A 20231-nucleotide genomic window follows, 5' to 3' on the forward strand; every position below is an offset into this window, starting at 1 on the left:
TCAAGGACAGATGCAAAATGTACGGATTTTATAAAAAGTTCATAAATTTACTGAACGTTGGCAACCCTGGTGAGGAGTACAAAGACAAGTGTGTCTAGCATGGTGGTGGGAGTGTCATGGTCTGGGGCAGCATGAGTGCTGCTGGCACTGGGGAGCTACAGTTCATTGAGGGAACCATGAATGCCAACATGTACTGTGACATACTGAAGTAGAGACTGATCCCCTCTCTTCGGAGACTGGGCTGTAGGGCAGTATTCCAACATAACGACCCCAAACACACCTTCAAGACAACCAGTGTCTTGTTAAAGAAGCTGAGGGTAAAGGTGATGGACTGGCCAAGCATGTCTCCAGACCTAAACCCTATTGAGCATCTGTGGGGCATGCTCAACCGGAAGGTGGAGGAGCGCAAGGTCTAGCAGCCACCAACTCCATGATTTCGTCATCGAGGAGTAGAAGAGCATTCCAGTGGCAAGCTCTGAACTCCATGCCCAAGAGTGTTAAGGGAATGGTGGCCACACAAAATATTGACACTTTGGACCCAATTTGGACATTTTCCCTTAGGGGTGTACTCACTTTTGTTGCCAGCGGTTTAGACATTAATGGCTGTGATTTATTTTGAGTGGACAAATTTTTACACTGTTATACAAGCTGTACACCAGGGGTGCCCAACCTTTTGAAGCGCGAGGGCCACTTAAGCAACTTGGTAACTGGTCACGGGCCATATTCAGAGGAGGGGGCGGATGGCAGGTCCATGTCTGCTCTGCATATGCTGAGCTGACACGGACACAGCCGGATCGGATTGGAGGTAGGACACAAGTCGGTTTACATCTGCCATTTCTTCGAGGTGAATGGAGGGTCCAATTGCGTCAGACTGCCGTGTGAAAGGGGCCCATGGCTGCTTTCACACTGATGCACTGTGGTTTACCCGCACCGCAGATACAACGCAATGTACCTTTTGGCTTTTCTGCACTTTGCAATAGACTTCTATTATATTCTGCAGGTTTGGTGCACTTTTCAGAAAGCTCACCAAACTTGCAGGTAATAACAGAAGTCTATGGCTCAGTGCAGATAACCCACAGGTGCACTGCTCTGCATCTGCGGATTAGTTTGAAAGCAGCCCAATAACCACTGCAGATATACACTGATTTTAGTAATAAACTGACCTTTAATAACCGTATTCTATTCCATCCCAGAGCAGGAGGTTTGTGGGCCACATCACAGGGCTCCGCGGGCCACATGTGGCCCCCGGGCCACTGGTTGGGCACCCCTGCTGTACACTCACTACTTTTATTTCTTCAGTGTTGTCATATCATTTTTTTTTTACAAAAATGTGAGGTGCGTACACAATTGTTAATGTCAGTTCAAGTTCCCCCAAAAAAGTTGAAACCAGCCGTAGCTTTTTTGAAACTCCGTAGGGAACAGTGGCGAATCGGACAGATTTTTCCAAGCTGATAATTGTTTTCAGATCATTCTTGATGGCCTCTGTTGAGAAGATCTCTTCTTTTGTGGGCCAAACTGTCAAATGCAAAAACAACTGTTGCCTATTGCACTGGGTAACAGATTCTTCATTCTCTATTAGGGCCCTTTCACACTGGTGCATTTTTGCCGCATTTTCACTGTAAAAATAGCGCTATTAAAATGCCCATAAAGCGCTCCCCATGCTCCCTCCATTGAAATGAATTAAAAACTGCGGTAAGAACGGGGCGTTAAAATCGCGGTAAAACACCGAGATTTTACTGCGATTTTACCGCATTTTTAATTCATTTCAATGGAGAGGGGCATGGGGAGCGTTTTAATAGCGCTATTTTTACCGCAAAAACGCACCAGTGTGAAAGGGCCCTTAACTCACTGGAGTGATAACAGCATGATATGATTGGTTGCTGTACAGGATTATTTTCTGTCTTGCAGAAGTGATACTGTAAAATCACTTGCGTGATTGTGCCTCTGCCATATCCAATATAAATATTAGTTGCTGTATAAGGCATATTGTCATTTGGGATTAGTGGCCCTTTAATCTTCCTGCTCGGCACAGTACGGGAACCTTGGCGGGAGCAGTTGAAAAGGTTCCGTATTGGCCGTGTCTGGAATCAACAGTCACATTGCAGATTGTATGACATTGCCGTCTAGACAATGAGTGTGAATGAGCTGCCATTGAAGCCAACTCCTGGGACTCTCCTAAGCTTTTGTTTGTCTTCATGATAAAATTAGAAAGTACAACATGGATTTCCCTAACAGCAATGTGTGTAATGAAGATTTAATTGTTATGGTGAATCTAGCCAGGAGAACAGATGGCTTGGTGGGACAGTAACATTTCTCTAAATGCTAAACAAGATCTTCTTTTTCATTGCAGGCCATGAGTGCCTCGGTGTGTTTTATGGTTGATGGTGAGTATAAGCCTCGCAGGACATATAATGCACCCTTTACACAAGGCATGTTTGTTCATTAATTGATGATCACGTTTCTCTTGGGTGATGCAGCCTAGAAAATTATTGCTTAGCGGTTATTTTCATTGGCCAAACTCACGAGAAGCACGAGTTCAACTAATGCTCTCTAGGGCTGCAACTAACGATTATATTCATAATCGATTAGTATCCGATTATTGTTTTGATTAATCGGATAATAGCCTTAAAAAAATAAAATATTACATTTTTTAATTTTTTTGGGCCAATTTGTTGTTGGGCAGATTACAAAACACAAATTGCCGCAAAAACACATTACATGCTTTTCTGCAGCTTCTCCATTGAAGTATATTGAACCAAAAAAAAACAAAATGGCACCGTTTTGCGTTAAAAAGTCCTCGCCCTTTCCAAATACGCAGCAGCTGAAAAAAAAATCATGGATGTGAACGTGTCCCATAGGAAAACATGTAAATGAACTGTAGTGTGTTTCTGCAAAAAGCACCAAAAAACAGAGGGCTAGATTCAGGTAGGGGCGCGCATAGTTACGGCGGCGCAGCGTATCGTATTTACGCTACGCCGCCGCAACTTACAGGAGCAAGTGCAGTATTCACTCCGTAAGTTGCGGGGGCGTATCGTAAATGGGGCCGGCGTAAGCGCGCGTAATTAAAATGTGGAAGGGGGGGCGTGTTTTATGTTAATGTGTGATGACCTGACGTGATTGACGTTTTTTACGAACGGTGCCATCCGTATACATATCCCAGTGTGCATTGCTGCCAAGTACGCCGCAACAACGTATTGGGTTCAACGTGAACGTAAATTGCGTCCAGCCCTATTCGCGAACAACTTACGCAAACAACGTAAAAAATTAAAAAATCGTAGTGGGAACGACGTCCATTCTTAACATTGCGTACGCCTCATAGAAGCAGGAGCAACGTTACGCCGAAAAAGCCTTACGCAAACGACGTAAAAAACTACCGCCGGGCGCACGTACGTTTGTGAATCGGCGTAACTAGGTAATTTGCATACTCTACGCCGAAAACAACGGAAGCGCTCCTAGCGGCCAGCGTAAAAATGCACACAATTATACGCCGCCGCATTCAAGTTAGGTCGGCGGAGGAAGCCTATTTTTTCGACGTATCTGCCTTGGAGAATCGGCGTAAAGATACGCCGGCGCAGATTTGAAATTACGGCGGCGTATCTGGAGATACGCCGCCGTAAATGCTGCCTGAATCTAGCCCAGAGGTGTGACCCAGGCCTGAGATGTTTAGTAACATAATGGTGTTAAAAAAAAAAAATAAGTACAAAAAGAGCAAATAATCGCTACTTTAAGGGGTTCATTTTTTTTTTTACTGTGGGACAGCGAAAATAATATTTACAGTAGCGATTTGCTTTTTTGTACTATAAAGGGCTAATTTTAGTTGTTTTAACCCCATTATGTTACTGGCCGATTAATCGATTATGAAAATTGTAATCGATTAATTTCATAATCGATTAGTTGTCGATTAATCGATTAGTTGTTCCGGCCCTAATGATCTCCTATCATTGCATTTAGCATGTTATTAAATGTTTTTGGTAGTGATCTTCATACACTAACTGAAAATAAAGGGTCTTTTTTTTTTTTTTTTTTTTTTTTTAACATTTGTTGGACAAATGTTGTACGCATTCATCCAGTCTGCACAAATGTTTACGATATTTTTTTTTCGAATGTTATTTCCAATGACCATCAGCTCCATCTAGTAATGAAAATGCGGTATATTTTCTGATTGAGGTATTTTAAAATAATGCACTGCATTTTGGCCACTAGATGGAGCTGACAACCATAGTAAATAATGGTATTATGCGACCGGAATTTCCGACAACAAAACCGTAGATTTTTTTCCGACGGAATTTTGGCTGAAACTTGTGTTGCATACACACGGTCACCCAAATGTTGTCGTAAATTCCGATTGTCAAGAACGCGGTGAATTAAGTTATATGATTCTGAGCATGCGTAGGATTTTTGTGCGTCGGAAAAAAAATCCCCATAGGCTACACTTTAAACATTTTTACAGGTTACCATATTAGAGTTAGATAGGAGGTCTAGTGCTCTCGCTCTAATGATCGCGGTGATACTTCACATGTTGTTTGAATTCCATTTGCATATGCGGGCACAATATATTTATGCATTTGCTTCTGTGTGCGTGCACGAGGGTAAAAAATAAAATAAAATTCTATTGTTTGTTTATAAAAAAAAAATAAAAAAATACACTTTCCCTTAAATGTAATTTATTTTTTATTTTTTTAAGCACCTTTATTCCTATTGGCCTATTGGCCCTTGTAATGGGTATAAGGCATGGCAGGTACTCTTTTCTTGAGAGATCTGAGGTCTAGAAGTCCCCAGATCTCTCCTCTAAGCTGGAAACCCTGAGATACAAAAAAATATCCATCTCAGGCTTACCTGCAAAAAAAAGGCAGTGTTTACATTTGCCGGTGCCGGAAGTGACATCTGGTCCCCAGCCAGCTCTATAGTACACTACCGCCGGCGGATTCATTCTCTGGTTCCCCCATCTTATGGGCGAGACTGGAGAAGTACTGGAGAGCTGAGGAGGAGGAGGAAAGTCCCCTCTCGCCACCTGTAAAAGCCATGGCAATGATAGCTTTTACATTGCAGGGAATTGCAGATATCGCCATTTCAAGTCTCCAACGTCATATGACGTCAACTCTGGGGAAGTAGTTAAAAAAAAGACCAACCTGGCTCACACAGACCCCTCAGGGCTCGAGAAAGATATGACTTCAGCAGTTTGTGGGCTCAGAGACAGTTCTAAAATTTCTACTGTAGATATCTTGGCACTACACAGTATCAGAATTTTATGCAGCTTAGCCCTCGTTCATACTTAAGTGTACACCCATGTGAGTGTTTTGCCTGCAGGAAGGCACAGGTGTTCTGTGTATTTGCATGTAGACTGTCCCATTCATATCAGTTGGGATACAAAAGCTGCTCGGGCACAAGCGCTGCGTTGACATGTGTCCCCAAACGCAGACTAGTGGCTGTGTCCTTGCAGCTGCTGCATCCCTATTGACATAAATGGGACTGCCTTTACACGGATGCATGAAACTCTTGTGCTGTGTAATTTGGCCCCCTGTATCACCTGAAATGCCTGGCTCATCCTGCCTGGTGCTCCCCTCCCCCCTGTAAACTGACAACGGTTTATCATGGCTGCTGAGCCCTGACAGTGGTCAGTTTACGTGCCTTCGTCATCCGCAGCTCTCCTCTGTCCTCTTCCCCCTCCCCTTCCTGCCAGCTAGTGACGGTATAAATTACATGCAATCCCCTCTGTTAGGCCCCATACACACGAGAGGATCCATCCACTGAAAAATCTCAGCGGATCGGTTTCAGCGGATAGATCCCCTGGTGTGTACGTTCCAGCGGATATTTATCCGCGGATATTTCCGATTTCCAGCAGATAAAAATTTGTAGACATGCTAACAAATCTATCTGCTGGAATCTGCTCCAGCGGATCGATCCGGTGGTCTGTACAGACTCACCGGATCGATCCGTCCGAACCCATCCCTCGCATGCGTCGTAATGATTTGACGCATGCGTGGATATCCTTATATGACAGCGTCGCGCATGTCGCCGCGTCATCATCGCGGCGCGACACGTCACCGCGATGGGAATTCGGCGCGGATTTTGATCCGATGGTGTGTACACTCCATCGGATCAAAATCCTCAGAGGATTTATCCGCGGATACGGTCCGGCGGACCGTATCCGCGGATCAATCCTATCCTGTGTACCAGGCCTTAGAGTCCTATGCTCCAGTGTATGCGCTTTGTAAAAAATATGCCCATTTCTACCTGAATTCACAGCACCGCTCGACGCTCTCATGACGCCTCGCTGCTCCCATTCTTCCCAGCTGACGTCTGGGCTCTCTCCTCTTTTCCGCCTCTCCTCTTATCCCTCTCGATTGAGGTCAGCAGGGGATTCTGGGACCCTCCCGCTCTAGCTGTCAGATCGGAAGAGGGAGCAGTGAGGACTGAGGAGTCACGTGAGCGCCGAGTATTGCTGTGAATTCAGGTAGAAAAAGGGCATATTTTTTACAAAGAGCATACACTGCACCATAGGACTCTTTCTAACAGAGGGGATTGCATGTAGTTTACGAAGGGGCTTAACCTGATGGTGAATCGGCTTTGACTTGGACCTTGCTTTCTTTTTTTTCTTACCCCAAATTTAACAACTCCCAGAATGTTTTTGTTGAAGGATGTAAAGAACCCAGAAATATAATTTGACAGATTTGGACGGAATCTAATAGGTTACATTTCCCAGTATGAGCGACACATAACAGATTAGCCTGCTGTCAGTACTGTTAAACTGTTTGACCCTAGAACTTGACAGCACTGTGTGTTTTTGCAACTCTGCCCTATAATAAGCTTGAAAATACCCTGCTGTGTTTCCCCCTCTCTTCTTACTCCATGTCAGCATGAGCACTTGGCTCTTGGTTTCTGCTGAAAGAGCTACATCCTCCTCCCCTGTTCCTCTTCAAAACCATGGTGTAAGGAGCTAGAAATGGAACGAGATCCAGGGGAGACTTCTACTTCAACCACAAAATGCATGCACTAGGAAATTCCATCCAGTCGGCTCACTTTTCCAAAAAAATAAGCCAGGTCAAGAAGTGGTCAAACCTTTTCTATATATCCAGACTTTGACCCGTCACTTTCGTCAAACCTGATTCATTTATAGATGATCACAGGTGGGCTCACCAAAATGCATTTTACGCTGTCATTGGCTCTAATGCCGCGTACACACGATCATTTTTCGGCATGAAAGAAAACGTAGTTTTTCAGCATGTCCAAAAAACAAAGTTTTTCCAACTTCATCATTAAAAACGATGTTGCCTACACACCATCGTTTAAAAAAAATTATGAACAAAGCGCGGCGACGTACAACACGTACGATGGCACTCTAAAGGGGAAGTTCTATTCGCCTTTGGGCTGCTTTAGCTGATTCCTTGTTGGTAAAAGACGATTCACGCTTTTCTGTCTGTTACAGCGTGATGAATGTGCTTACTCCATTATGAATGGTAGTTTTACCAGAACGAGCGCTCCCATCTCATAACTTGCTTCTGAGCATGCGCGGGTTTAAAACGTCGTTTTAGCCCACACACAATCATTTTTTACAACCCGAAAAACGTCATTTTTTAAATTAAAACTACCAAGATTAATTACTACCTCTTTGTGGCTAAGAGGATTGGGTGCCTGAGGGACCTTGAGAGATGCTGGTAGAAAAAACTCTTGTGCCTTAGATAGGTGAAGAGATGTAGTTCGGACTTCTAGGCAGATTCAGGTACGGCGGCGCATCTTTCAGGCGGCGTAGCGTATCGTATTTACGCTACGCCGCCGTAAGTCAGAGAGGCAAGTACTGTATTCACAAAGCACTTGCCTCCTAAGTTACGGCGGCGTAGCATAAATGGGGCCGGCGTAAGCGCGCCTAATTCAAATGAGGGGGCGTGTTTTATGTAAATGATTGGTGACCCAACGTGCTGTAAGTCAGAGAGGCAAATAATGTATTCACAAAGCACTTGCCTCCTAAGTTACGGCGGCGTAGCGTAAATGGGGCCGGCGTAAGCGCGCCTAATTCAAATGAGGATGAGGGGGGCGTGTTTTATGTAAATGATTGGTGACCCGACGTGATTGACGTTTTTTTTTACGAACGGCGCATGCGCCGTCCGTGTACATATCCCAGTGTGCATTGCTCCAAAGTACGCCGCAAGGACGTATTGGTTTCGACGTGAACGTAAATTACGTCCAGCCCCATTCACGGACGACTTGCACAAACGATGTAAAAATTTCAAATTTCGACGCGGGAACGGCGACCATACTAGGCCAACTATTTGTTCGACTAACTTTACGCCGGAAAAAGCCGTACGTAAACGACGTAAAAAAAATGCGCCGGGCGCACGTACGTTTCTGAATCGGCGTATCTAGTCATTTGCATATTCTATGCTGAACTCAATGGAAGCGCCACCTAGCAGCCAGCCTAAATATTGCACCCTAAGATACGACGGCGTAGGAGACTTACGCCGCTCGTATCTTAGCCTAATTTAAGCGTATCTGGTTTCCAGAATACGCTTAAATTTAGGACGGCGTAGATTCAGAGTTACGTCCGCCCCCTCCAGATCGCTCTCAGCCAATCCGCGCGCTACCCCTGCGTGTCAGGAGGAAGTGATGTGATCTCTCCTCTTGGCGGTATTTTCAACCGCCGATGAGGAGAGATCATGTCACACAGTAAGTCGCACCAACACTACACTGACACACACTACACATAGGCACATTAACCCCCCCCCCCCCCCCCCCCCCCCCCCCCCCACCCCCCTGTCACAGTGTCACTGAATGCAGTGATCATATATGTACTGATCACTGCATTTAGAGTAGCCCCCGTACCCCCCCCTAATAAAGTTTTAACCCCTTGATCACCGCCCTAGTTAACCCTTTCACTCCCTATTGCCAGTGTCACTAAGCGATCATTTTTCTGATTGCTGTATTAGTGTCGCTGTTCCCGCTAGGTAGCTAATTATTTTATTTTTTTTTGCGATTTTTTTTTTTACTAAAGACATGTGTCTGAATAAATTTTGGCCTAAATGTTTCACTAAAATTTAGTTTATTTGATTTTCTTATAACAAAAAGTAAAAAATATTGATTTTTTTTTTCAAAAATGTCGCTCTATTTTTGTTTATAGCGCAAAAAATAAAAATCGCAGAGGCGATCAAATACCACCAAAAGAAAGCTCTATTTGTGAGAAGAAAAGGACGCAAATTTTGTTTGGGAGCCACGTCACACGACCGCGCAATTGTCAAAGCGACGCAGTGCCGAATTGTAAAAACCCCTTGGGTCATTTAGCAGCATATTGGTCCGGTCCTTAAGTGGTTAAGGTGAAAAAACATCTGATGATGACGGCCCCCCCCCCCCAGCCCCCGTTTTACTTACCTGACCCTTTGAAAGTCCCTCGCTCGGTCCCGAGATCCTCTTCACCGCTCAGCCTGGCCGCTATTTGGCTAGAGCGGATAGATTGAGAGAAGCTCAGCCATTGGCTGGCGCTGCTGTCAATCACATCCAGTGATGTGGCGCGCCGAGGGGCGGGGCCGAGTGATACAGTGAGCAGCTATGGCCACTTGCTGTATCACGGGAGCGCACCCGCAAGGACTCGTCACCATGCAAGCGCTCTCGCATGACTGTGATGAGTTCTTGCAGGGAGGACCAGAGACAGCCGCTGAGGGACCCCAGAAGACGTGGATCGGTGCCACTCTGTGCAAAGCAAACTGCACGGTGGAGGTAAGTATAATATGTTTGTTATTTTAAAGAAAACATTTTTTACCCTTTAATCTGCAGGGGGTCATTTCATTTATTTTTATTTTATTGTAAGTTTACTACCACTTTTAAGCAGAGCTATACTCCCTGATTAAACTGTTTCTCAAAACCATTACTTTCAGCCTAGGTTCACACTGCTGCGAATTCAAAATCGCGGTAAAATGCGATTTTGCCGTGATTTCGGCCGCAATTTAATGTAAATCGCGGCCCGAAATCACAAAAAGTAGTACAGGAACTACTTTTTGAAATCGCAGATGCGGCGTCGCACTGATTAGGACAGTGCCATTGCCGACAATTGCCGCCGATTTGAGATGCGATTTGACATGTCAAATCGCATCTCAAATCGTTCCAAATCGTACCCAGTGTGAACCAGGGCTTAAGACATCCCGAAAAATGGTAGCAGTCACAGTTGTATGTGATTTCAGGCAAACTGTCATGCCATCAAATGACTGGTGTCATAACTGGTCGCATGTGCAGCACTGATGGCAACTGCAAATCAAACAGATTTGCTAAGATGGCAGCCTCCTTGGATGTAAAGTACAGTGGAACCTCGGATTGCGAGTAACACGATTAACAAGCATTTTGCAATGTGAGCAATATTTTTTTTATTTTTTTTTTTATTTTGACTCTGTTTGCAAGTATTGTCTCAAAAAAACTAGCAGGATTCAAGCTTCAGGGGTGTGCAGTACCACATTTGGCCAGAGCTGCGGGGGGGCCAGTGACACTCGGAGCCACTTCGGAATACTCAGTTTCCGAGTGCATCCGAGCGGTCTCCAAGTATTTCCGAGTCTCTCCGGCGCCCCCCACCTCTGGCCACATGTGGGATTGCATGCAATAGAAGTCAATGTGGAACAAATTATCTTCGTCTCCATTGACTTCTATGGGGAAACTCTCTTTGATATGTGAGTGCTTTGAATTACAAGCAATCTCTTGGAACGGATTATGCTCGTAATCCAAGTTTCCACTGTATAGGAGGGTTTAGTTTTGCTTAAAGATAGCCAAACACTGTCAGATATTTATTTGAATGTTCATAGAAAATTCCACTCAGACAAGCCACTTGAATGGAATCCCAGATATCATAAATAGGTTTCATTACAATATTTGCGATTTTGGTGAACGAAAAAATGTATTTACAATTACAATTTGGTATTTCAAGAAAACCTTTTCATCCTGCTCCTTTAAATCTTCTTGTCACTATGGTAGAAAATGCACATTGATTTGACCCCCTCTAACAATTGGGGCCAATTCACACTGTGTGGTGACAGACGTTTTACTGCATGGCAAAACGTTCATCGCCGTAGGGACACAACGGGAACAATTGTTGCATATGTGTTCCATTCATGCTGCATTTTATCGCAGCACACCGGCCTGAATCGCATTGCAGCTGTTTTGCACTGCTGTCAAATGTTTTTGTATTTGGATAGTAATGTTGGAATTGCTGGTTCCTCCATATACTTGTGTTTCGGACATTAGGTTTTTGCCATAAATTGATGCAGTTGACTGTGCTTAGTTGTATAACATACATAGAAGTGTCAATTAATAATCTTTGTTATTAAATCTAAGCTCTAAAGCCTGTGCTTTTTTTTTTTTTTTCCTCTACCTTTTATAGCTTCTGTGCAACTAACGCCGGATTTCTGTAGAAAACTGGACAGTCTTGTAGGACCTCAACTAACAGTGTTGGCTTCGGACATCTGTGAACAGTTCAACATCAACAGAAGAATATCAGGGTATGTAAAGAAAAAACAGTCTTTGGCGCACTGTAGTGCTGGAGCCCGGGCAGTACTTATAAGGCCCCTTTCACACTGAAGCGGCGCTTTACCGTCAATTTTTCAGCGCTATTTGGCCGATAGTGGGGCGCTTTTACTTCCCGCTAGCAGGCAGGAAAGGGTTAAAATCACCGCAAAGCGCCTCTGCAAAGGCACACTGTGCCATTTCATGCTGGGGTCATGCCGTGAATGGCGGCTCCTGCGCGGAAGTGACATCACTCCGGCCAGTTGCAGAGCCGGAGTTTGCGGCCCCGGAAGGAAGAGGGGTGAAGAATGGACACTCGCTGCCAGCGAGGAAGACGGGGACATTGCGGGCTTCTTCTGCAGGTAAGTGTCACATAATGGGCTACTATGCGATGCATAGTAGCCCATTATGCTTTACCTTTGCAGGGAAACGAAGAGGAAGTAACACCCATCAGGGTTTAATTAGAAGAACTAGCATGGTCTTTGATGTGATGTTCCCCATAATGTTTTCCTCAGAAGTATCTTTTTTCTCTTTTTGCTTCAGGTCAGAGAAAGAACCACAGTTTAAATTTATTTATTTCAACCACATGAACCTAGCAGAGAAAAGTACAATACACCTCAAGAAAACTCCCAGCGTCTCACTGACTTCTGTACAGCCAGAACTAATGAAGATTCTTGGGGACATTAATAGTGACTTTACAAGGTTGGTTTGTCAATTCAGGGTTTCTACCTATATTCTGGTTAGGGTGACTTGGGGTCACTTCCTAATAAAATGTTAAGCAATCTGTTCACCTGAATAGAAAGTTGTAAAGAGAGGAAGAGGGAGGCTGCCATAGCAAATGAACCCCATGCACACTGCTATACATCTTACATATTTTTAGCAAACTTTTATATGGTTCACATACAGTATATCGCTATACATGTTGAAGCTGTTCAGCTTTATCAAAGTCATCCCTCTCTGGTTAGTCCTTACTCCACTATACCAGGGCAGGATGGTACTCGCTGCTGAAGACTATATACCCGCCACCATATTGCCCAATTTTTCCATTATGTTTAACAACTTCCTGACCTGCCGCCGCAGTTCTACGGCGGCAGGTCGGCTCCCCTGCGCGAGAGCCCGTACAATAACGTCGGCTCTCTTAGCGGCCACTAGGGGCGCGTGCGCGCCCCCCGCTCGTCCCTGACTCCTGTGCGGGTGCCCAGCGGGCACGATCGCCGCCGGGCACCCGGGATTGCTCGTTACAGAGCGGGGACCGGGAGCTGTGTGTGTAAACACACAGCTCCCGCTCCTGTCAGGGGGAGAAATGCCTGACCGTCTGTTCATACAATGTATGAACAGCGATCAGTCATTTCCCCTAGTGAGGCCACCCCCCTACAGTTAGAACACACCCAGGGAACATACTTAACCCCTTCCCCGCCCCCTAGTGTTAACCCCTTCACTGCCAGTGGCATTTTTATAGTAATCCAATGCATTTTTATAGCACTGATCGCTATAAAAATGCCAATGGTCCCAAAAAAGTGTTCGAAGTGTCCGCCATAATGTCGCAGTACCGAAAAAAAAACGCTGATCGCCGCCATTACTAGTATAAAAAAAAAATGAATAAAAATGCCATAAAACTACCCCCTATTTTGTAAACGCTATAACTTTTGCGCAAACCAATCAATAAACGTTTATTGCGATTTTTTTTTTTTTTTTTTTTTTGTACGAAAAATATGTAGAAGAATACGTATCGGCCTAAACTGAGGAAAACAATTTTTTTTTTATATATTTTTGGGGGATATTTATTATGGTAAAAAGTAAAAAATATTTTTTTTTTTCAAAATTGTCGCTGTTTTTGTTTATAGCGCAAAAACTAAAAACCGCAGAGGTGATCAAATACCACCAAAAGAAAGCTTCATTTGTGGGAAAAAAAGGACGCAAATTTGGGAGCCACGTTGCACGACCGCGCAATTGTCTGTTAAAGCGACGCAGTGCCGAATCGCAAAAAGTGCTCTGGTCTTTGACCAGCAATATGGTCCGGGGGTTAAGTGGTTAACAGACCGCTACTATAGTTTCCACCTGCTGTTCCTCCACATAATCCAAGTGCTGCTGTGTGAGGATTACAGGATGCTAATATGAATAAAAAGTATTCAAGTGCTAGTGTTATTTAACAATTCAAATTATTAACTATTTTAAAGCGGTTGTAAACCCATTACAACCACTTTAACCTACAGGTAAGCCCAGATTAAGGCGTACCTGTAGGTGAAAGAAATATCTCCCAAACCTAAAAGGTTTAGGAGATATTTGCAGAAATAACGGCACCGATGTTTACGGCGCATGCACTGAGCGTGCCGTTTCTAGCGGCAATCATGCCGCTAGTGGCGGCAGACGTGCACATGTGCGGGAGTGACGTCAACGCGGCTCCGGCCAGTCACAGCGCCGGAGCCGCGATACCCGGAAGTCACCCCGGGAAAGCTGGCGGCGTCGGAGGAGGCAAACAAGGGGCACTGCGGGGGCTTCGATCTCGGGTAAGTAATACATAGTGAGCTAGTATGCTCTGCATACTAGCTCATTATGCCTTTTTCTTGCAGGGTGTATTTTTTATTTTGTTTTACCAAGAGGGTTTACTTCCTTTTTAATAAACGCATACATACATGGATTAAATTGTGTTTTCATGTTTACATGGAGTTGAGCTTCAACTGGGGAAGGAAATAAATCTTTTGTCTGAAGTAAAGCTCTCCTCTAATGGGCCGTACACACGACCGAACATGTCTGCTGAAACTGGTCCGCGGACCAGTTTCAGCAGACATGTTCGGTCGTGTGTAGGCCCGAGCGGACAGGATTCCAGCAAACATTTGCCCGCCGGGCCTTTTCCCAGCGGGCAAATATTTCTGGACTTGTTTTAAAACAGCCCGCTGGAATCCTGCCCGCTCGGACATGTTCGGTCGTCTGTACAGACCTACCGTACATGTCCGAGCGCCCGCCATCCCTCGCATGCGTCGAATGACTTTGACGCATGCGTGGAAGCATTGAACTGGCAGGGCCGCCCACGTCGCCACGTCATTGTCGCGGCGACGGCGCGGACACGCCCCGCGTATTGTTTACGCGCGGCTTTCTGTACGATGGTTAGTACAGCCACCATACAGAAATCCCCGGGCAGACATGTACGGTGAAAACGGTCCGGCGGACTGGTTTCATCTTACATGTATGCTCGTCTGTACGCGGCCTAAGACTCAGGCAAAAAAAAAGCTGGTTGGGTCCTAACCATTCCCTACTCATTTCAAAAAAGTTTTTGTTTCTTATACCTGATATACCTTACATTGCAATATTATATTATGCTAAATGGCAAGGGGAATGTAAAATTATTCTGGAGACATTTGTGATTACTACTTCTATAAATACTACACTGTCCATGTATTGCAAGCATTACACAAAAAGTGTAGCTGCTGACTTTTAATGACCACACTCGCCTGTCCCATGATCCAGCCATGCGGCCGCCCAAAGCCTTGGTTCTCTCCCCTGCGCCAGCATCACTAGTGTGGGCACCTGGCTGTGACAGCGCTGCGCCTTCTGAATGGCCGGGCAATCTTCTGGAACCTGTCCCAGAAGATTGCAGGGAGGGGAGAACTTCCGCTTGAGTCTCCTAGGCGGGCCGAGCGGAAGTGGGAGCTGGGTACCGGAACTCCGCTTTAATTAGACTGGGGTAGACCAAATCCAAAGCAACTGTGCATGGGCACCAATCAGCTTCTATCTTTTTATTTTCAAAGCTTAACTGAACAAACTGAAGATAGAAGCTGATTGGTTACTATGCACAGCTGCTCCACATTCTGTCGTCTCCAGTCTTTGTAAATTTCCATCATCATGTTTTATTGGTTGTTTGTGCTTTTTGCTTTATTCTGACAGATTTATGTTTTTTTCAGAGCGGATGAAGATGAAGAAATCATAGTAAAAGCAATGAGTGATTATTGGGTGGTAGGAAAGAAGTCTGACCAGCGGGAACTGTATGTCATCTTGAACCAGAAGAATTCCAATCTAATTGAAGTAAATGGTGAGCATTACATTTCTTTTTAAGGCATATATCATTTCTTTTTTATTCTTTGTCCAGAGCTTTTAATATTGCTTTACAACAATAGCAATAAGCCAGCTTTTAATATTGCACCCAGCAATGGCTCAATGGCAGCGATGTTATCCGGTGCATTTCCTCACCAGTTACCAACAGGACAAACAAACCGCAATGCCCCAACCTATAACTGTCTTTGCAGCAAGGAGCACGTGGAAGGGCAATGCATGTTGCAAAACAACAAACAAAAATGCCCAGTTCACTTGCCAGCTAGCCTGCATACAATCCAAATTGTCTTGTCTAACAGTTCATGTTAAAGTGGATGTAAACCCAAAAATTAGTATTTATTTTTTTGATGTCACAATGTAGAGAATACGATTTCCTATCCTCTGTGCCCAGTCTTGCCACACAGTTAATCCAGCGCTGAGCAATCCTCTTTTAATTGTTCAGTGAAATAAAACAGACTTGCAGATAAAAACCAAAGTCCTTGCTTGAGTGACAGGTTATTTACATATCTCGTGCACTAGCTTGCAGACATGCACAGCTTTATGTATATTCTGATGGCTGTTCACTGGAGCATTTCCTCATGACACTGAACTGTGTATCACCCCATATTTTGAAAACATTTAATCAAAACACAAGAAGGACAGCCAATCCTGGGAAAGCTGAAGGGCAGAGTAGAGGGGAGGGGGATGTGAATTGTGCAATTTTTACAGAAGCTGTACATGTCTGCAAGCTAGTGCACGATATATGTAAATAATCTGTCACTCAAGCAAGGACTTTGGTTTTATCTGGAAGTCTGTTGTATTTCACTGAACAATAAAAGAGGATTGTGCTGGATTAACTCTGTGTGGCAAGACGATGATGGGAAGTCTTATTCTCTACATTGTCACATCAAAAAAATGGGTTTACATCCACTTTAAATCCAGGGGGTTTATTTTGCACACTATTTACTACTACTGGCTATTCTAACCAATTGCGAGACAAGGAAGAAACACGCCAGAGCCCATGATCTTGGAAGCGGGATCTTACAGCGCCTTGAAAAAGTATTCATGCCTATTTTGTCATATTGCAAAATAAACGTAATATCTGAAAAGTGTGATGTGCATTTGTATTCATCCCCCTTTACTCTGATACCCCTAACTACATTTAAATGGAACCATTTGCCTTCAGAAGTCACCTAATTAGTAAATGCAGTCCACATGTGTGTAATTTAATCTCAGTATAAATACGGCTGTTCTGTGAAGCCCTCAGAGATTTGTTAGAGAACCTCCGTGACCAAACTGCATCATGAAGGACAAGGAACACACCAGACAGGTTAGGAAAAGGGTTGTGGAGAAGTTTAAAGCAGGGTTGGGGTATAAAAAAATATCCCAAGCTTTCAACATCTCACAGAGCACTGTTCAATCCATCACCCAAAAATGGAAAGAGTATAGCACAACTGCAAATCTACCAAGACATGGCCCTCCACCTAAACTCACAGGCCGGGTAAGGAGAGCATTAATCGGAGAATCAGCCAAGAGGCCCATGGTAACTCTGGAGGAGCTGTAGAGATCCACAGCTCAGGTGGGAGAATCTGTCCACAGGACAACTATAAGTCGTGCACTCCACAAATCTGACCTTTTTTTGGAAGAGTGGCAAGAAGTAAGCCATTGTTGAAAGAAAGCCATAAGAAGTCCTGTTTGCGAGAAGCCATGTGGGGGGCAAAGCAAACATGTGGAAGAAGGTTATCTGGTCAGCTGAAACCAAAATGTAACTTTTTGGCCTAAAAGCAAAATGCTATGTGTGGCAGAAAACTATACCTGCACATCACCCTGAACACATCATCCTCACTGTGAAACATGGTGGTGGCAGCATCATGTTGTGGGGATGCTTTTCTTCAGCAGGGACAGGGAAGCTGGTCAGAGCTGATGGGAAGATGGAGCCAAATACAGGGAACGGTTAGAAGAAAACCTGTGTTAGGTCTGTAAAAGACTTGAGACTGGGGTGGAGGTTCACCTTCCAGCAGGACAACAACCCTAAACATACAGCCAGAGCTACAATGGAATGGTTTAGATCAAAGTATATTCATGTGTTAGAATGGCCCAGTCAAAGTCCAGAAAATCCAATTGAGAATCTGTGGCAAGACTTGAAAATTGCTGTTCACAGACGCTCTCCATCCAATCTGACAGAGCTTGAGCTATTTTGCAAAGAAGAATGGGCACAAATGTCACTCTCTAGATGTGCAAAACTGGTAGAGACATCCCCAAAAAGACTTACAGCTGTAATTGCAGCGAAAGGTGTTTCTACAAAGTTTTGACTCGGGGGCTGAAAACAAATGCACACCACACTTTTCACATATTTGTAAAAAATATTATGAAAACCATTTATCATTTTCCTTCCATTTCACAGTTATGTGCCACTTTGTGTTGGTCTATCACATAAAGTCCCAGTAAAATACATTTACGTTTTTGGTTGTAACCTGACAAAATATGGCAAATTTCAAGGGGTATGAATACTTTTTCAAGGCACTGTATGTGCGTGTCAGCGCATACAGGTTTTATAGGATGTACAGAAAGTTGTCCAGGCACCTGAACGTCCTTTCTTTGAGATAAGCAGTACTTTAAACCTTTATCCAACTCGCATGTGCATTTTAACCACTTAGGATCCGCGCTATGGACAAAAGACGTCCACAGCGCGGCTCTCAAGTGCCGGGTGGACGTCCCTGGACGTCCTGTTGTTGTTGTTGTTCCCTGTGCGCGCCGCTGGGGGCACGCAGCGGGGAAACAACGTGCCCGGCGCATTGCTCGGGAGCCGATGCGAGTGCCTGGCGGGCGCGATGTCCGCCAGACACCCGCGATCGTCGGTGACACAGCAGGACGTGGAGCTCTGTGTGTAAGGGAGAGAGGAGACCGATCTGTGTCCCTTTACATAGGGACACAGCATCGGTCACCTCCCCCAGTCACCCCCCACACAGTAAGAACACAATGAGGGAATACATTTAACCCCTTCCTCACCTACTATTGTTAACCCCATCACTGCCAGTCACATTTATACAGTAATTAGTGCATTTTTATAGCACTGATCGCTGTATAAATGTGAATGGTCCCAAAATTGTGTCAAAAGTGTCCGATACGTCCGCCGCAATATCGCAGGCATGACAAAAAAATCGCAAATCGCCACCATTACTAGTAAAAAAAAAATAAAAAAAATCATCATAAATCTATCCCCTATTTTGTAGGCGCTATAACTTTTGCGCAAACCGATCAATATACGCTTATTGCGATTTTTTTTTTTTAACAAAAATATGTAGAAGAATACGTATCGGCCTAAACCGAGGGAAATTTTTTTTTTTTTTTTAAATAAATGGGATATTATTATAACAAAAAGTAAAAAATATTGTGTTTTTTTTCCCCAAATGTTCTGTCTTTTTTTGTTTATAGCGCAAAAAATAAAAATCGCAGAGGTGATCAAATACCACCAAAAGAAAGCTCTATTTGTGGGGAAAAAAATATAAAAATATAATTTGGGTACAATGTTGTATGACCGCGCAATTGTCATTCAAAATGCATCAGTGCTGAAAGCTGAAAATTGGTCTGGGCACGAAGGGGGTTTAAGTGCCCAGTAATGAAGTGGTTAAGCTGAACACTTTCACAGAACTCTTCCACTCTTGCACATGTATATTGAATGGAGATGGGAGGTCTAAAAACTGACGTTCTTGCTATCTGAGGTTACAGATTTCATTGTACATGTGTGTCACAACGTTATTAAATCTGGTCAATCCTACGTTTTGTCTAATCTTTGTAGGAATCTGACTTCCAAATTCTTCATACCCCTAGCTCTGTGTATGTCTCTTATGAGAAACCCTGCTGCTCCGACTGCAATTGAAGTGCCACCCTTGCTAATATCTCCATGCTATGCCTTTCTTAGCCAGGTCATGTTACCGCAATGGTTTTGTGTTTCTGTTCCATGCTAAACTTTGGACGCATTCCGAGACGTCATCAATATTCATCCCATCGTTTTTCAACAGATGGTCTTAATAATTAAAATCTAGGCTCTCTCTCACACCTTGACATTGAAGGCATTTCTGCAGGCAGGTCTCATTTCAGTGTGATAATCCCCTCCCCCCCCCCTCCCTAGGGTATAAATGTCATGATTAAACCTAAAGTGTCATTTTAGTCAATGCAGGTGTCAGTGTTGTCATCCAAGTGTTTTGACAACCATAATTGTCACTTATTTAAATGATTGATGTCTAAGTAATGATTGATGTGCAGGAAATAGGTGCGTGCACGTGTGTGTGTGTGTGTGTGTTGGGGGTCAGGCTGTAATTACATCTCCTTTTGAATGTATGGGTATTAATAACGTCTGCTTCTGTTTTCAGCCTATTGGTTGCACAGAGTTATTACAAGCCATTAAAGAAGTCTTCAAAGGACTGTTTGTATCTAAAATGGCCATATCATACAACACAGTTATCATTTTACAAAACCGGCAGCCCTGTGTTCTAAAACGTGGCTCCCAAACAAAATTTGCGTCCTTTTCTTCCCACAAATAGAGCTTTCCTTTGGTGGTATTTGATCACCTCTGCGATTTTTTTTTTTTTTTTTTTTTTTTTGCGCTATATACAAAAAAAGAGCGACATTTTTGAAAAAAACAATATTTTTTACTTTTTGTTATAAGAAAAATCAAATAAACGAAATTTTAGTCAAACATTTAGGCCAAAATGTATTCAGCCACATGTCTT

General features: G+C 44.0%; 1 protein-coding gene across 2 annotated transcripts in view; it reads left to right on the plus strand.

The window, feature by feature from the left end:
- Positions 1–20231, plus strand: part of CCZ1 (CCZ1 homolog, vacuolar protein trafficking and biogenesis associated) — a 92809-nt gene that overhangs the window by 59307 nt on the left and 13271 nt on the right. For both annotated transcript variants that reach the window (XM_040356803.1, XM_040356801.1), the window contains exons 12-15: positions 2351–2384; positions 11351–11468; positions 12016–12174; positions 15372–15499. In XM_040356803.1, coding sequence (XP_040212737.1) covers positions 2351–2384; positions 11351–11468; positions 12016–12174; positions 15372–15499 — 439 coding nt within the window. The remainder of the gene's footprint in view (positions 1–2350; positions 2385–11350; positions 11469–12015; positions 12175–15371; positions 15500–20231) is intronic.

This window comes from Rana temporaria, chromosome 6 (assembly GCF_905171775.1).
Source record: "Rana temporaria chromosome 6, aRanTem1.1, whole genome shotgun sequence".
NCBI classification, from domain to species: Eukaryota; Metazoa; Chordata; class Amphibia; order Anura; family Ranidae; genus Rana; species Rana temporaria.